The sequence below is a fragment of the Acanthaster planci genome, linkage group LG10, assembly GCF_054643075.1.
Source record: "Acanthaster planci isolate LZ-2023a linkage group LG10, COTS_SCS, whole genome shotgun sequence".
In the NCBI taxonomy this organism is placed as follows: domain Eukaryota; kingdom Metazoa; phylum Echinodermata; class Asteroidea; order Valvatida; family Acanthasteridae; genus Acanthaster; species Acanthaster planci.
Genome location: NC_141786.1, coordinates 11,207,869 through 11,221,732, shown reverse-complemented (window position 1 = coordinate 11,221,732; position 13,864 = coordinate 11,207,869). Strand labels below are relative to the sequence as shown.

The following is a 13,864-nucleotide window of genomic DNA, read 5'->3' as shown; positions in this document are numbered from 1 at the left end:
TACTACATGTAGTATTTTTGTTACCTAAAGGTTTCTTTATACCGATAAATAAAATCTGTCTCCGGATAGGAAATCTTGTCTTTTCGTCGATTGTGTTCTGCATGACATGTTTGATCTGTTTTCACTTGGGTTTTCTGATGACATATCACTTTCTGTGGTCACGTGGTTATTGGGAGAAGTCAGCGATTGGACTGTCCATGAATGGGCATGCAGTAGCAGTCAGGATGTCGCGATGGGTGTAGATGCAGTGCGTGTACCGCAATGCAGCATGCACGAGGTCCCGTGGTGATTTTTGAAGAGATTTACGCACACAAGGCATATACTCAGAAAATTACGGTGCATACATCTGCCAATACATGTAAACAAAATTCACATACATGTACATGTAGAGACATGTATCTATACATGTGCATAGAAGTACATGTGCACATGTTGCACGTGTTGCCTTTCCATACAGTCGGTTAAAGTGCTAGCGGTTATAATGCTCAATTCTGTGAGAACCCTTTGAGAGCACTATAACGGGAATCTACTGTAAATTAGGCCTGAGACTTAAGGCAGCATTCAAACTCTAATCCTCGACCTATCCTTAAAAAAGGATTCTACTGCACCCTGAATGCCAATGACTCCTCCCCGACGGACGGCGTGACGGGCGACATCTGCCCAAAGGGCTACTACTGCCCTCTGGGGTCGATCCAGCCCCAGCCGTGCCCAACAGGTACCTTCCTGAACAGCACCCAGAACGACGCGATGGAGGACTGTCGGCCCTGCACAGAGGGCATGTTCTGCCCCGGGGATGGGTTAGACCTTCCTGAGGGACCCTGCGATGTCGGTTACTACTGCCCCAGCGGGCAAAACGTCTCAGCCCCACCAGAGTACAGGTGAGCTCCTGGGCAGATGAACATACAGATCAAAATCAAGAAGTGACTTTATTCACCTTTTTCTTGAGCCCAGTTTGTTCCAACTTGAAAAGGCTGCTCTTTCAAAACCCGTACTTTGTAATCATCTCTATCCTTCCTTATAGTTTGATTGAAAAAATAAAGTCATTTGATGAGCCATAACATCTGAAAATCAAAACAGGATCGTTAACCATGCAAGGCCTAGTACAGACTCTTGAACTCTTACCGCCTCCACTCTAGCTGGAAAATTGGACCAGGCTGTTCCTCTGGTCAAAATAGAAGCTGCAGTTTTCAATGGAATGCGGGTAAATGCAGAAATTAGGGGTCCATTCGTTGGAGGTCTCCCTGATACATTCGACATGTGATTTTGTAGGTTCAGAACACATTTTCTAATTTCCAAGGGTGATGAATTAATGCAAATTACTCTTTGCAAACAAATAGTAATGGTTTGAAATCAATTCTGGTGATACTCTCATGTCAAATAACAAATATAAGATGTAACAGGGACACAAAAGTGTCACACTTTTGGACCCCTAATTTCTGGAACTACACTTTACCCATTGTCAGTTTCTCCAAAAGCTGTTGTTAAGGTCACTTTGTGTACACATGCATTGTGAAAAACATGCACTGCTCCCAGCGTGCACTGCACCTGTGGTGTTAACTCGCATTGACTAGCCCAGGAAGTGGATCAGAGGAAGCAAAGCTCACTGTTCAAACTGTTGAAAGGTTTAAGCCAGGGGTTGAAATTTTTCAGGATTTTTTCATCAGAATTTTGCCTGATTTAAGAATTTTCTGTCAGGAATTTCAAAATCTGGAAAAATCCTGAGATAACCATCGAGCTGTTTCTCTCTGCAAAGTTGGTACAGTGAACAAGAAATGGACCAGATAAACTACCATGGACCCTACACTGCTGTAGCGCCCTCATAAGCTCTGCTGATTATTCTGTGGATATTTCATTTTCCTGCAATCTCATTCCTGTTATGCTGGAGGGGAAAAAACAAATAGAGGTAATGAATTTACTTCTGGATTTGAATTGAAGATGCCCCGTCGGTTACTATTGCGAGCTGGGCTCGGCTGAACCGACCCGCTGCCGCAACGGCACCTACAACAACGAGACGGGCCAGGGGTCATGCCTGCAGTGCCCGGCGGGATACTTCTGCGACAGCACGGAGGAGCCCGTGGTGCAGTACAATGAGACCAACGTGTGCCCCCCTGGGTACTACTGCCCAGCCGGCACGCGCTACGCCACCGAGTACCCTTGCCCGATCGGTACCTTCAACAACTTCACAGGTACGTTTCAGCGTCAGTTTCAGGACAGCGTTGTAGTGGAGTCCCTCAAATGAATCACATCATGACAATACGGTCAATTCACAGTGGTGCACCTCCAAGAGTTTGCAACGCGGTGACCAATCACAGTGTGCGAAATCTGTCGACCCTTTCTAAACGTGCATTGGGTTGACAGATTTCGCGCGCTGATTGGTCAACGCATTGCAAACTCTTGGAGGCGCGTTATTATGAAACGCCAGTATTCCATGTGAAAGTGGAAAGTTGGTCATGTTGTTACCAAAAAGAGGTCTTTGAAAGATAAAAAGATAGTTGCAATTATGCGTAGCACTTTGACCTTTAAAATCCATTTTCGTTTCTTTGGTAAAACTTCATTTTGGTTTTGAATGACAGTAATGGGCAAGTGCAGTAACAGCCGGATTAGCACCATTGTCTGTAATACCTGTCAGAATCCTACCCTTTCCTGGTTGCCTAGAGTGAGTTAAAAGCTGAACATGCCCTATTGGGTCAAATTGGGTCAAGACAGTGAAAAATGGTTGCCTAGAGTGAGTTAAAAGCTAAACATGCCTTATTGGGTCAAGACAGTGAAAAATGGTTGCCTAGAGTGAGTTAAAAGCTGAACATGCCCTATTGGGTCAAGACAGTGAAAAATGGTTGCCTAGAGTGAGTTAAAAGCTAAACATGCCTTATTGGGTCAAGACAGTGAAAAATGGTTGCCTAGAGTGAGTTAAAAGCTGAACATGCCCTATTGGGTCAAGACAGTGAAAAATGGTTGCCTAGAGTGAGTTAAAAGCTAAACATGCCTTATTGGGTCAAGACAGTGAAAAATGGTTGCCTAGAGTGAGTTAAAAGCTGAACATGCCCTATTGGGTCAAGACAGTGAAAAATGGTTGCCTAGAGTGAGTTAAAAGCTGAACATGCCCTATTGGGTCAAGACAATGAAAAATGGTTGCCTAGAGTGAGTTAAAAGCTGAACATGCCTTATTGGGTCAAGACAATGAAAAATGGTTGCCTAGAGTGAGTTAAAAGCTGAACATGCCTTATTGGGTCAAGACAGTGAAAAATGGTTGCCTAGAGTGAGTTAAAAGCTGAACATGCCTTATTGGGTCAAGACAGTGAAAAATGGTTGCCTAGAGTGAGTTAAAAGCTAAACATGCCTTATTGGGTCAAGACAGTGAAAAATGGTTGCCTAGAGTGAGTTAAAAGCTGAACATGCCTTATTGGGTCAAGACAGTGAAAAATGGAGTCAGGGGACACCTGCTACTTTCCCTTTGTTCATCAGTATTTCATAATTGTGGAAAATTTCATGGTTTGGAAAGAAGCTCTTCAGCTGTTAAAAGTACTCATGAAGAACTCAACCACAATGCTGTTACACGGAGGTCGTAAACAGTACTTACGGTAGCGTTTCTCTTTTTCTAAACAATGAAAATGTTATTTGGGTCATTCTATAATTTAGGGGTCCAACTGTTTTGTGTCCCTGTTAAATCTGACATATGATTTTGTAAGTTCAGAACAAAGTCTCTATTTCCGAGAGTGATGACTCATTTCAAATAACCTGCCAAACAACTTGAAAGTTTGAAATCAATTTCAGTGATATGTCCATGTCAAATTACACACTTAAGTGTAAAAGGGACACTTTTGGACCCTGAATTTATAAAATAACCCATATCCTTCAACTTTCCATTGCCACCAGTCATTTGAAGATCTTGTGTTGTGCAAGTTGCACCTTGGTACATGTCTACTTTAAAGACATTTTGTACTTTGCTACTTTTGTCACAGGGCGGCAGACGGAGATGCAGTGCATTGGATGCCTAGGTGGGTTCTACTGCCCTCTGACGGGCATGCCATACCCCGTTGATCTGTGTGCTACTGGCTACTACTGCAGGGAATATGCGGAGACATCAACCCCCGAACAAGGTGAGTGTCAAATTCACCAATTCTACAAAAGCTTCTTCTATTTTTACAAACTGGGCAAGGTCATTCAGGGCCACAGCACCCAACTTCACACCAGGTTGGAGATATACAGTGCGAGTGCAATGGTGTACAGCCAACTTGATTGGGCTTACCTCACATGTGCGCACTGATGTTCTTGAAGGAAACAGAAGTCTATTAAAGGTATTAATAGCGATATTGAACATTTATGTACAGTTGGAAACTGTACAGATTTGTATCAATGATGCAGAAAATTGTAACAATGTAAATGAATCAAGTTGTTCACCAGTATGATTGAGATGGTCCCACTGATTTTTGTGTCCGACTAGGTGAGCAAGCCAACATGTGTCCCCAGGGCCACTACTGCGAGGTGGGCACTGCCAACCCCACTCCCTGCCCCAAGGGAACCTTCAGCGATGAGCTGATGCTGGAGAAGGAGGCGGACTGCCAGCTCTGCCGGGCCGGGGAGTACTGCGCCGAGGTCGGCAAGAACGTGACCAGCGGTCCCTGCGAACAGGGGTAGGAGCCTGTGCTTTCTGATGAACCGAGCAGACACTGTGCCAAAACTTGGCTCAAACATAGTTGTGCTTCCTTGATGTACAATGTACTAATAGACCAATGTGTTGTTATATACATGTAGATAATTGGTGTCTATGAGTAGAGTGGTAAGGAATCATTTCATGGGGTGGCATATTGAATGTTCTATTTCATGAGGTGGCATATTGAATGTTCTATTTCATGAGGTGGCAAATTGAATGTTCTTCTTCATGAGGTGGCATATTGAATGTTCTATTTCATGAGGTGGCATATTGAATGTTCTATTTCATGAGGTGGCATATTGAATGTTCTATTTCATGAGGTGGCATATTGAATGTTCTATTTCATGAGGTGGCATATTGAATGTTCTATTTCATGAGGTGGCATATTGAATGTTCTATTTCATGAGGTGGCATATTGAATGTTCTATTTCACGAGGTGGCATATTGAATGTTCTATTTCATGAGGTGGCATATTGAATGTTCTATTTCATGAGGTGGCATATTGAATGTTCTGTTTCATGAAGTGAAGCCAAATGGAATGGAACATTCAATCTGTCACTGTATGAAACTATTAAATCTCTCCATTGCACGATTGTGAACATTCATCATTTGAATGTTTTCAAATGATGAATATTCACAATCGTGCAGTGGAGAGATGTCTGAATAGATCCTCTTGTGTCAAAGATGCTGCTTTCCTTTCTCCGTCTGGCATGAACTTGGGACAAGTACGGTAGCTTTGTCATCTGGAATCAGTTCTCGCTTCATCAGATGGTCCAGATTGTTGGTCAACTTGCTCCATATCATTTGATTACACTTTTAATTTGTCTCTCTATATTAGATGCCTCAGCATCGCTTACCGGTTATTAAATTCTTTCATAAGTTGAAAAGACCGATTTTTTTTTTATTGTCAGCCACCTGCTCTTTTGTACGAAGAGCTTAATTGACAGCATCGTCTATTAGGACAGCTGTAAATGGAAGAACTACATGTATTGCATGCCTCTAATGCACTGTTTTTTACTGTGCTTGCACGTACCATGCATTGGGACTAATACTTGATGCATGTGGTCGACAATTCACCAATCGGATTTATTCAGGTGTTGTTTAACATGATAATGCTTGGGAGTTCAGTTGGAAGACAGATGTTAAGGGACTGTGGTGATAATTTCTGCTGAGAGGCTTACTCAGTTTCCTCCTCTTCGCACACCCCCCTTCTCCACAGCTACTACTGCCTCCTAGGCTCCTCCGATCCCCGCAACACCTCCTGCCCGGCTGGCAGTTACTGCGAAACGGGCTCTGGCTTCCCCGAACCCTGCCCGCTGGGCACCTACAGCGACACCGAGAACCGCTGGAACGTGTCACAGTGTGAACCGTGCGACGAGGGCTGGTTCTGCAACCAGACTGGTACGTTCGGGGCTTGTGCACTCTAGAGGAGATCCAAAATCCAATTGCATAGGTCTGAGGTCTGGCTCTCTGTTAGTTAAAAACTCGCTCCAAAGTCAAGATTTTACTCCTTAAAGTTCTCACAGTACCAAAAGATCGTATATGCGGGGTACCCAATGTCAGTCATATTCCTGAGCGTATTGTATACATTTAAAACCCTTAATGGGATGGTACATATACATGTACCAGGTGATTATGGGGGGTTGGAATGAAATTGTAGAAAAGAGTCTGGTTCTTTAGATTTAACGTTTTCAAATGAATTCACTACATAGGGGAATCTGACTGAACTTGGGTCCCCCGCGAATATGGTCTATTGCATTGTGTGACCTCATAAACAAAAGTGCAGTTGTGTTCATGTTTTTAAAACATCAATTAATTACAGCAAACTCTTTTGATTACGTTTAAATAAAAGAAATGTAATGAAAACATGCTGGGGAGACACCTTCTAGAATTAGTTATAGCCCCAAACTATCCCACCATACCCTGGTTAAAAATGCAAGGTCTAAATATCGACAGTGGAGGATGCCTGTTAAGCCCTCCATACAGAGGACTGCTACTACAGCACCGTTGTGTGAGGATTAGTGCATACCACACATACAGTCTATTCACCATGCAGCTGCTGGTTCAATGGGGCCTGCTGCTGGACAAAGCCCTCCATTCAGGGCATGCCACAGACCAGCAGTCACAGTTAATATAATCCCACCGTGTAGGTTTAAGCAAGGGAAACCCTAGGTTGTTTTATACCTGGCACAAAAGTGAACATGACAACCACTTTGGTATGTCAGACCAAATTTTTTTGCCCTGCAAACTTCGCAATAGTTGAACGCTTTTCAACTCAAGGGAACTTTGCTGCAAGTGTGTGTTCAGGATGTCATATTTGCTTCTTTTCAAATTTGCCTGAAGTACGAAGTGGCCTTAAATAGGTGGACTAGATTTCATTTTGTTAAATTGCTGGTTATAGCTAGGCACACAACTTTCGCTAATCTCAAAAGTTTCATTCTTGCAAACGATTCCTGCAGAAAAAGTCATCATCCTATCACATTCCTCTATCCTGCTAAAAAACACAATATTCAAACAAATGCCGAGCCTTTAACATTGAGGGATGCCTAAAAATGTGCAGAAAGACAAATTTACCGTCACTTTGCTTTACATTACAGGTCTGACAGCCCCCGTTGGCGAGTGCGATCCCGGGTTCTTCTGCCCTGAAGGCCAGAGCGTGCCTAACCCCACTGATTACCCGTGCCCCATTGGGCTACACTGCCCTCAGGGCAGCCCCCTGCCGGTTCCTTGCCAGCCGGGCACCTTCACCAACCTCACCCAGCAGGCCGAGTGCCTGGTGTGCCCCGAGGGATACTACTGCGTGCCCGAGGAAGTCATTGAAGGTGAGTAGGGGGATGGAAGGAAGGCCCCTTGCACGAATGTTGGTGGGTTGAATACATACATGTGCCTGTAACCAGACACAGCAGTGGATCCAAGAAAGCCAGTTTTGATAATGTTTTTTTACTCAATTTTCTTCACTGTAATCTGTCATTGGACGGTGCCTGACTATTTGGGGTTCCATGCCTCACTTTCGTTTTTTCTATATCAAGGTGTTGCTTATTACTGTGAATAAAATTAGTCTGCAGTGAACTTTAATATTGCTTTCATTTATTCTGAGTTGCCCAAAATAAAGGTAACCTCACTTTCAATTCAATATGGCTGCCCTGTGAATAAGGTCAGTCACTGAGGGGGGCCTTGAAATGGAGATGGGTGTAAATTTGAGTTGATACCCAAACAAATAAATGGGGCTTACTCTTTCTTATTTGGACGGAAATTGTTGTCTCTAAAGTAATGAAATAACTTGTTGACAGCAGAATTATAGGGTGGGGGGGGCACTTTTTTCATCCCCTCATCTCTGGATCTGCTGGTGGGAAATAGCCTGCTGCTTGTACCTATGAAAGCCACTGTCTTGCGGCTGCAGCAAATTGCCATAGACACGTGTAGAACTCAGTCTCAGCCAGTTCATTACGGACACAGCCACACCTGGGATATGTTTGCATTAAACTTCCTACTACGAAGGATGCACAACTTGAAATGGTCCAGCCAACACCAAACTATAATGTGGTGTAGTATAGAGATTCTGTGTACTAAAGTTAAATTAAGCCGTGGGCCATGAAGAAGAAGTGAAATTAACGTTGAGATTTTCCAAGCAATGAAAAGTTAAGGACAACGAAAGGCATACAAGTTCACTGCTCTATTTTTGTTAATTTTCTGGCAGGGAATTCCTCCTCAGGTTTCAACCTGTGCACCCAGGGATACTTCTGCCCTGCTGGGACCGGCATGAACTGGACGGCCTGCCCGCCAGGGACCTACGGTGGACGACTCGGCCTGAAGGACGAGACGGAATGCACCAGCTGCCCAGGTAAAAAGGCCTGATGCCTTAATTCATATCGTTGAGCGACCACTGAATGAGACGGCCACCTAAATCACTAAAGGATTTAGGTTTTGCAGTGCCATGAAGAGGAGGATTTGAATGTTTTGAAATAGCCTTCTCGGAAAAATTTACTGAGCGTTCATGAAAGAGGCTGTCAAGAATGATATCTCCGCCTATCTGGTTATAATAATTTTAAGATTTTTCCTCAGCAGTGCAGATTTGAACACTGTCTGAGCACTGCTATATTTTGTATGAACGTGTGAAGATAATTTAGAATTGCATATAACAAGTTTGGCTGTGAACTTGCATGATTTTTTGAGGGGCATGTTTTTAATCAAACTGGTTATTCATTTGGAATAGGTGGGATGTACTGCGATGGAATCACGCTGGTTGCTCCAACCACTTCCTGCAGCGCCGGGTACTTCTGCACCTCCAGGGTTGACAGGCCAAACCCGACAGCATTCGTCAATGATTCCTGCACGTATGAAGGTACATGTATGTTGCTGTGTTATAAATCTACTTGAAACCCTGTTGTCGCTCTGCCAAAATTTGACAGTTACCACCGTTTCTTCGTGTTGTAATCATTCTCCAAATCCACACTCCCGTTGCGAAAGTTGGAATCCCACCCACAAATTTCACAGATGTGGGTTTTCTATCGAACCCCAGCAATGTCCACGGCTTTGCCTTAATAGAGCACAAACTCCATTGGGATCAAATAATCAGGCTCATTACGGGTCTGTATTCTGCCACTGTATTTAATTGAATCATCAAGTTTATGCCAATGTTTGGAGCGTTGTTCTCCGTCTGGTTTTTGACACTCACTGTCACATGATGCTTGAGCAGGAGTCAATCAGAGCTGCATATCAGGGTACCACTCATAAAGAGTTTCTAACAGCAGTGTTGTAATGCAGTCCAAAATTTTTGTTCGACGTCTCGGGTGTGCATAGGGATCGGACTGTAGGGGGGTACGCCTCTGTCTCATTTCTTGCTGGGTATACAGTCCGTCGCAAGTCCCACCACTAGTCCAGTCACAAGTCCTTTCACAAGACCAGCCATGACAAAGAAGGTGATCAGCGGCCGGCAATTACTTTTGTCATAGTTCATTTGAATGACTTATGGCTTGGTTTAAGACTGGATGACTTGCAGGGACTTGTGATGGACACGACTTCAAAGCTGTCTTGGCTGTTGTAGAGGTTCAGTTCATTTTTCAATTTATATAGCAGCGCTGTATTTTATTCAAAACAGGGGAGCACACGGGTTACGGTGACATCTGCCCCCTGGGTCATTTCTGCGTGGAAGGGTCCACTTACCCGGAGGGGTGCAGTGCAGGGACGTACCAGGATGAGGAGGGGCAGGACTCGTGTAAAACTTGCCCTGCTGGCTACTACTGCCCTGTGAACGCGACCACATTTGTGTAAGTGGCCTCTGATGACTATTGAAGTATTGATGTGCTGCCAAGGGTCAACTGTGATTGAAAAATCTTTTCTGTCATGCAGTTGGGTCTGGAATTCCAACCTGCAGCCAGAAACAGTGTACAAAGTTGTTGAAGGTGGAAGAAGCTTGTTAAAGGATGGAGGAATATTCTGAGTATCTTTCGATTGAATGTGAGAAACACAGAACTGTGCTCCATCAGTTGTAGATTTGGAATTGCTGTAATTTGTCCTGCTTGAGAACATATTTGACCGGCTCTGCAAAAGGTGTATTATGTCACATTTTTCTGAAGTTGAGTTATATGTATAATCAAATTGCTCACATCCTAAGTTTTCATTTGATATGTAATTCATCTCAGTAGCATTTTGCATTTTGGAGTTATTTGCCATTTGCATATTCATATAATTTCATTTGATCACATGTGTTTTTTGAGATAATGTATAACGAACAGAAACATCAAACTTAAATTAGACACTCGCTTGGTTTTCCTTTCTGGTCAAGCAATTGGCCTCAAAATATTTCCAAATATTTTCCCCCTTGGCATACGGAATGGGCCATTACAAGTTTTTGTATTGTGCAACTTAATACACCTTTTGGCAGAACGGGTCACAAATTGCCAGGAAAAGTAAAGCAAAGCACACTGCCTCCCTCTGCAGTGGTGTTAAATTGTGTTTATGGTAGGGCTGAGTCAATTCGAATAATTCACTATTCAAATGCTCGCCTTCAATTTGATCAAATATCTGAATATTCGTTTGTACCAACCAGCAGATTGTTGATGAACGAACCATATACAATTATACGTGATGATTAATATCATAGCTTCTCTCATCTAGGAGTATCTCCCACCACGACTTAGCAAAATTTAAGAGATGAACAAGACTTATAGCCCTGTCTAAAATTTCTATTCCTTTTAAATTGTTTAATGAATAATTGACGATTTAAATCATTGTAAGATTTCTGAAGCTTTTCATTTGAATCTGCTTGAAACAAGCCTCCATAGTGTAATGTTTCTCATTTAAAACAAAAAAAAATTGCCTTACTTTTCATGAATTTTGCATTTGAATATTCAAATTCAAAAAATAATATTCAGATATTCGACAAATCGATCGAATATTTGGTTATTCGGATATTTGGTACAGCCCTAGTTTATAGTAGTTTGTCTTATTCATTGAACCAGTTTCAGTGCTTAAATTGTTTACTGATTTATTTTGTTGGTTGCGTTTTGTTGACAGAGATACCCTGTGTCCTGAGGGTCACTACTGTCCAGACGGCACCACCTATGACATTGAGTTCCCTTGCCCACAGGGCACATTTAACAATTTGACAGGTATTAAAGCAAATTTGAGCAAAACCACCACCGAGTTTGAGTCAAGTTTTCAGAGATGTTGATACACCCTCCCAGTATTTTGATGGCTGTTCATCAGAGATTTGAGAAGACCTAAAGGAAAATAGTGTGGATAAAGGGATAAGTGTTCAGTGCCTGGGCACAGTTGGCTGGTCTGGTTGTGAAGTGTATGGTTTTTGGAAGGCAGCGCAGCAAAGTAAGGGGCATCAATGGCACTGACCACTGTGGTAGCCGTTGAGGCCTACCAATAGACTAGTCAGTCCAGCTACTACCCAGTATTGATGTCCAAATATTGTACAAAACAATGCACAGAATTGCCCAATAAATAACCAAATCTTGAAGGTTCCAGAACCTCAACCAGCAACAGATATCGTGAGGGATAGGGCTGACCCACAACGTGACTTTTCTTCATCCATCTGCAGGAGGCCAGAACGAATCGGCCTGCGTGCCCTGCACGGCCGGCTACTACTGCGCTGGGGAAGGCAACAGCCAGCCCACGGCGCTATGCGACCCGGGCTGGTACTGCATCAGTGGCTCCTACGAAGCTCAGCCGTCCGATCCCAGCCTCGGCGGTGAATGCCAAGCAGGTAGGTGTAAGGCGACCAGACAAAGGCAGGTTTATATGCTTGCCTTGCTTGGCTCTGTCGATAAGTCTGTTTTATAGAACTTGCCAACTTGCATGCAAGCTTGAGTTTCAATGTGCATCCATGGGCTCGTATAATGCCATCGTTGTATTGGCACGTGGGTGTCACAGGGAGAGGGGCAAGCACTTTAATCCACTGGGGGGAAATTCATGGGGGGCGTGGTACTCATCAACTATAAACAGTGAAATGGGGTCATTTTGACCACTTGTGACTACCTTTGAGGTCATTCTTATTTTTTTTTTAACAAAGTGGTGATTTTCATCCCTTTCATCTATGTTTCATTTCCTTTCTATAACTATTAGGTGATGACAGTTTTATTGTAAATGAATTGAAACTGATTGAATTTGAAGGCAGTTCCTCTGATAAGGATGTCATGTTGCTTGATCTAGTAGGCTTCAAAACGTTCATGTCTGCTGTGTCTTCCCAGGTAATTACTGCCCTCAAGGTTCCTCCTCGCAGACGACCTGTGACCTTGGCACCTTCTGTGACACAAGCGGCTTGGACGCCCCCAGGGGTGATTGTGCGGCTGGCTACTACTGCACTCATGGCTCGACCACCGACAAACCAACAGGAACAGGAGGTAGGCAGATGGAACGGTCACCAGTAGCATAACTAGGGTGGAATTTCGGAAGCGTCACCCAGAATGTGCAAATCTTTTCAAGAGGACAATGATAACAAACTCTGACTCGTATGCAGAATCTGCATATTAAAAAAAAAATTCAAATGGGGGCTATTACAATCAGAAAGGGGTAGGGACTTTCTCTAGGGGGGCATGTGTCCCCCATGCCCTATGGCAATTCATCTTTCATAAACCATCTCTGTGCAGGCAACGAGTGCAGCGCCGGTCACTACTGCATCGCCGGAAGCAGCTCAGAGGAGGACTGTCCCCCAGGGACCTACTTGCCGTCCCGTAGGGCCAAGAATATCACCTACTGCTTGGACTGCATTGGGGGACAGTACTGTGGGGCCAGCGGATTGCCCTACCCGGAAGGGAACTGCTCGCAAGGTACCGTAGGTTGGAAAAGGAGGGAGTTCTGTCAAGGAGTTGCCGGTCTAAAATCTAGAATGTAGAAAAGTTTGCATGGGTACACAAACTATGGCCATCTTAGAATCTTTCACTATGGCTCCCTGCTGTTCGTTGAATACATGTGACCGCTGACAACTATTTTACATATCCCTTGGTTAAATCATCGCACATACGTGTCAGATCTGAACGTTGCAGTGAGGAATAGAATAATGGAAGCACCCTTCCAAAAAAACTTACCTTTCCACATTTCGGAAGTGTCCAAACTTGCGTGGATTTTCTTCTTCAGTATCAACAATTTGCAGCAGTACAAATATTGAAAACTGTTCAGACGTTCTTTCAGATTTACCAAACAAGGATTCCCAAATTGCTTTAGACACAGTTCAATTTGGTTTATGAGAAATTTTAGTACAAGTCTTTCAGAAAAATACGCCTATGTTAAAAAGGAAAATGATATTAAATTACTCAAGACGAATATTTGCCAGCATTCAAGTAAAGAAGAACTTGTCGGTATAAGTGAAAAAGGGATACAAAAATGTCACAAAGCGACTGTTTGGCCCCAAAACATGATGTTTTTTCAAATTTCTGTTTTTTGGGCAAAATTGAATAGGCCATGCAATGCCTACAACCTGGTGTAAATCATTTTTTTAACCAAATCTAATGAAATCAGCCAAATCAACTAAACTGCGTTTTGCATTATCACAAAGAGGTGAATTGTGTTCTATAGATACAGTGTTAGCAATAAAAGGCAAATTCATGGGCAAACTCGTTTTGCCGTTTTCACAAAGAGGCGAATTTGACGCTGGGAATGTATATACATATGTAACAATTTTGCACCTGGAACACGCTATAACAATTTTGTATGCATTTTCACGAGTAGACAAAAGTCGCATGGAATTTAACATTTTCACAAAGA

General features: G+C 43.2%; 1 protein-coding gene across 1 annotated transcript in view; it reads left to right on the top strand.

Moving 5' to 3' along the window:
- The first annotated feature begins 242 nt into the window (after nucleotides 1-242).
- The window catches only part of LOC110983879 (uncharacterized), an 85,749-nt gene continuing 72,127 nt past the window's right edge, over nucleotides 243-13,864 (top strand). The window contains exons 1-14 of the mRNA XM_087142481.1: nucleotides 243-285; nucleotides 596-878; nucleotides 1,936-2,186; nucleotides 3,960-4,097; nucleotides 4,442-4,631; nucleotides 5,871-6,052; nucleotides 7,249-7,473; nucleotides 8,349-8,492; nucleotides 8,865-8,993; nucleotides 9,750-9,918; nucleotides 11,168-11,262; nucleotides 11,703-11,867; nucleotides 12,352-12,504; nucleotides 12,751-12,930. Coding sequence (XP_086998607.1) covers nucleotides 243-285; nucleotides 596-878; nucleotides 1,936-2,186; nucleotides 3,960-4,097; nucleotides 4,442-4,631; nucleotides 5,871-6,052; nucleotides 7,249-7,473; nucleotides 8,349-8,492; nucleotides 8,865-8,993; nucleotides 9,750-9,918; nucleotides 11,168-11,262; nucleotides 11,703-11,867; nucleotides 12,352-12,504; nucleotides 12,751-12,930 — 2,347 coding nt within the window. The remainder of the gene's footprint in view (nucleotides 286-595; nucleotides 879-1,935; nucleotides 2,187-3,959; nucleotides 4,098-4,441; nucleotides 4,632-5,870; nucleotides 6,053-7,248; nucleotides 7,474-8,348; nucleotides 8,493-8,864; nucleotides 8,994-9,749; nucleotides 9,919-11,167; nucleotides 11,263-11,702; nucleotides 11,868-12,351; nucleotides 12,505-12,750; nucleotides 12,931-13,864) is intronic.